The sequence below is a fragment of the Austrofundulus limnaeus genome, unplaced genomic scaffold, assembly GCF_001266775.1.
Source record: "Austrofundulus limnaeus strain Quisiro unplaced genomic scaffold, Austrofundulus_limnaeus-1.0 Scaffold15, whole genome shotgun sequence".
NCBI classification, from domain to species: Eukaryota; Metazoa; Chordata; class Actinopteri; order Cyprinodontiformes; family Rivulidae; genus Austrofundulus; species Austrofundulus limnaeus.
The window spans coordinates 4,100,076-4,102,897 of NW_013952417.1; the positions used below are offsets into that span (position 1 = coordinate 4,100,076).

General features: G+C 35.3%; 1 protein-coding gene across 1 annotated transcript in view; it reads left to right on the plus strand.

Annotated features, from left to right (window-relative positions):
* rxrgb (retinoid X receptor, gamma b) overlaps positions 1-1,212 on the plus strand; it is a gene marked incomplete in the record, with an annotated part of 37,433 nt that extends 36,221 nt beyond the window's left edge. The window contains 1 exon segment of the mRNA XM_014002955.1: positions 721-1,212. Coding sequence (XP_013858409.1) covers positions 721-868 — 148 coding nt within the window.
* Positions 1,213-2,822: the final 1,610 nt, after the last annotated feature.

Below are 2,822 nucleotides of genomic sequence, written 5' to 3' on the forward strand. Positions count from 1 at the left end.
ATATATATGTGTTTGAATTAAGCTGTAAAAATACAAATGAGGGTCAATTAAATAATTAAACTTGAGGTAAATGTCCCTCTTTTTAAATTAATCAGTGCATTGTATGGCATGGTATTTATTTTTTGGGCCATTTATATATTTCTGCTTTTGTTTTTAATTATATCACTTTCAGTCGCATGTGTCTATGAAGAGAAATACAGTATGTCTCACAATGGGAGTACGCATCCACAACAAGGTTTGAGAAATTATTTTTCCACAACAAGAACATGTCCATGGCATCAGCTGAAAGTCATCCTCAAAACAGACTTTTTATTGCAGAATATTCTGTGCGACCACACATAACTCATTCACAATGTTTGATAAAAACAATTATTACTCTTGTTTCTCCACAGTTTCAGATGATCTTAGTTATAACACTTTGTTATAAAGCGCAGTGATTGACATGCAGTCCTTCAAGAAAAAAGTGTGCAYTGTGAAATACACCATCACATCTCTGTGCAGTTATTTAGGAACTAAAACACAAGAGAAAACATCAGTTCATTAACCTCATTGTACTCAAGTTGTGTAAAAAAACAATATTTACACCTGTTTTTTCCCATACAGTCATTACAATATTAAATATATATATTTTATATGACAAATACYTCATATAGAGGTCACTGTGTGCTGATAGGTTTATGAAAATGAATAAATAAAATAAACCTCTCTTGTGAATTGCAGGTTTGCCAAACTGCTGCTCCGCCTCCCGGCTCTGCGCTCCATCGGCCTCAAGTGTCTGGAGCATCTGTTCTTCTTCAAGCTGATCGGGGACACGCCCATCGACACCTTCCTGATGGAGATGCTGGAGGCYCCGCATCAGATCACATGACACGCAGTTGCCCCTCCCCCACCCCCATGTATATACACCCCCCCTCCACACTGTGAGCGTCATGGAGACCAACTAAAGAGACTTGATTGAAATTGTAAAAGAACATATTTTTACCAAGAGCAACAGAATATTTGAAAATAGAAAGTAATATTTTGTGGTTGTGGGGAGCGTTGCACTGTCCAAGCAAATTATGCTAAAGTTCTTAACAGATTTTGTAAATAGATAATTTTCTGGTAATTGTTTTTAAAAGCAACCCGTTGTAAATGAAAGAGGAATCATGAGAAAAAAAAACAAAATACAATAAAACAAAACAAAAAACATCCCTGCATTTCATAAAAAATACATTTATTAATTCTTACTGAATAAAGTTATTTAAAATGTAAGTAAAATGATTGTGTGTTTGTTTTATTATTCTAATTTAAAATTAAAAGGAGTTTTGTCTTTTCATTTTTACTTTGTGTCCACCAGAGGGCACTAAAACATCACAGTTCAGTGTTCTAATATTTACCACCTAGCTGCAAAAGTTTATTGTTTTCATTCATTTATAACAGCTATTCTTTATTTCTTGCAACAATCATAGCTAAAATATGCTATTTTAAAAAATGTATTAAGATTTCTGATTTTATTTCAGTATGCCACATCATATTTCACACCCCACTGTAGGATCCTGACTCAATTTTTTGAAAGCAGAGCTAAAAAAAAACATGTCTTTGCAGTATGAAGTTCATTCAGAGGTTTATGATGTTAAAAGAAAATATATTTAAAAAATAACAAAAGACAAATGCCAAATTATGAGACAAAACTAAGTTTATTAGAGATGTTAATGTCTTGATGTCTTCTTCTCATTCTATGTGATGATGGATGCTAAGCACTATTTTATAAAACAAACTGTGGAACAGGATTAAGATTTGATGAAAATTATGGTAAATAGAGAATTCTTTCATGACTCACCTACATAAATTTGTAGTAAAGCTTCCCTTTAAGTGGAAAATTAGGCCCTAATCATGCCAGTCAGTTGTTTCCAAATGCATTTCATTTCGTTTGTCATTCATTTGCAGACTCAACGATCTGTAACATTTTTTCAGCTGAAATGCCTGGTACAGTTGGGAAACCCTGGGTCCTAGCATTCAAATATCTGGCTTTGACACTCTGAGTCTGGTCCTGCAGCCTGGTGACAGCTGCTTTTCTGACTTTAGGCGTCGTCTCCAAAAATGAAAACACACCATCTTTGACAAAACATTTTTCAGAGCTGCAAGGTGCAGGTTCATAAAACTCAACACTCCCTAAAAGTGCTGATTCAACCAACCGGTTTGATCTTAGTTTCCGTCACTAAAGCGCCAAAGTGTATTTTTTTTTATTAATCCCCATCTGCATATTGGTGTGCGTGCAAATTAATGGGTGAATGTGACTTTAAGTGGGTCAGTAAGACTAGAAAAGTTCTGCATAAATGCAATAAATTTATAATTTTATATTGTAGCACAGGGCTATTAAACTAAATTAGCTCAGGGGCCACAGTTACTCATAGCCAGCAGCTCAGGAGCCGGACATCAGGAGGAGTGGTGAGGGCGTTGCTTGTAGGGGAAATCCCTGTATTATGTAAAACGGGCYTCAAACTGCTCAGGGCCACATGAGTGTTACAGTGGCCCTCAAAGAGCCAGTTGTAATTAACTTTGACGTTTTGTGTTTAACTTTGCCTAAACAATAAATGTCATGTTCCTCATCTTGTTGCTACTTCTGAGCACCGCTAACAAAAAAATAACTGAGCTCTACGTGGTATTTACTGCATAGAAACAGCATTTTAACACATCCTCCTAAACACTGAAAAGTACAATGTACTGATTAAATGTGAAATAAACAATACAGAAATACTATTAAAAGTAAAAGAGAGTTTTACTCACTGTTGAGTTGTGTTGAGTAGCTGCCATCTTGAATTCTAAACTGTGGGCCACACTGC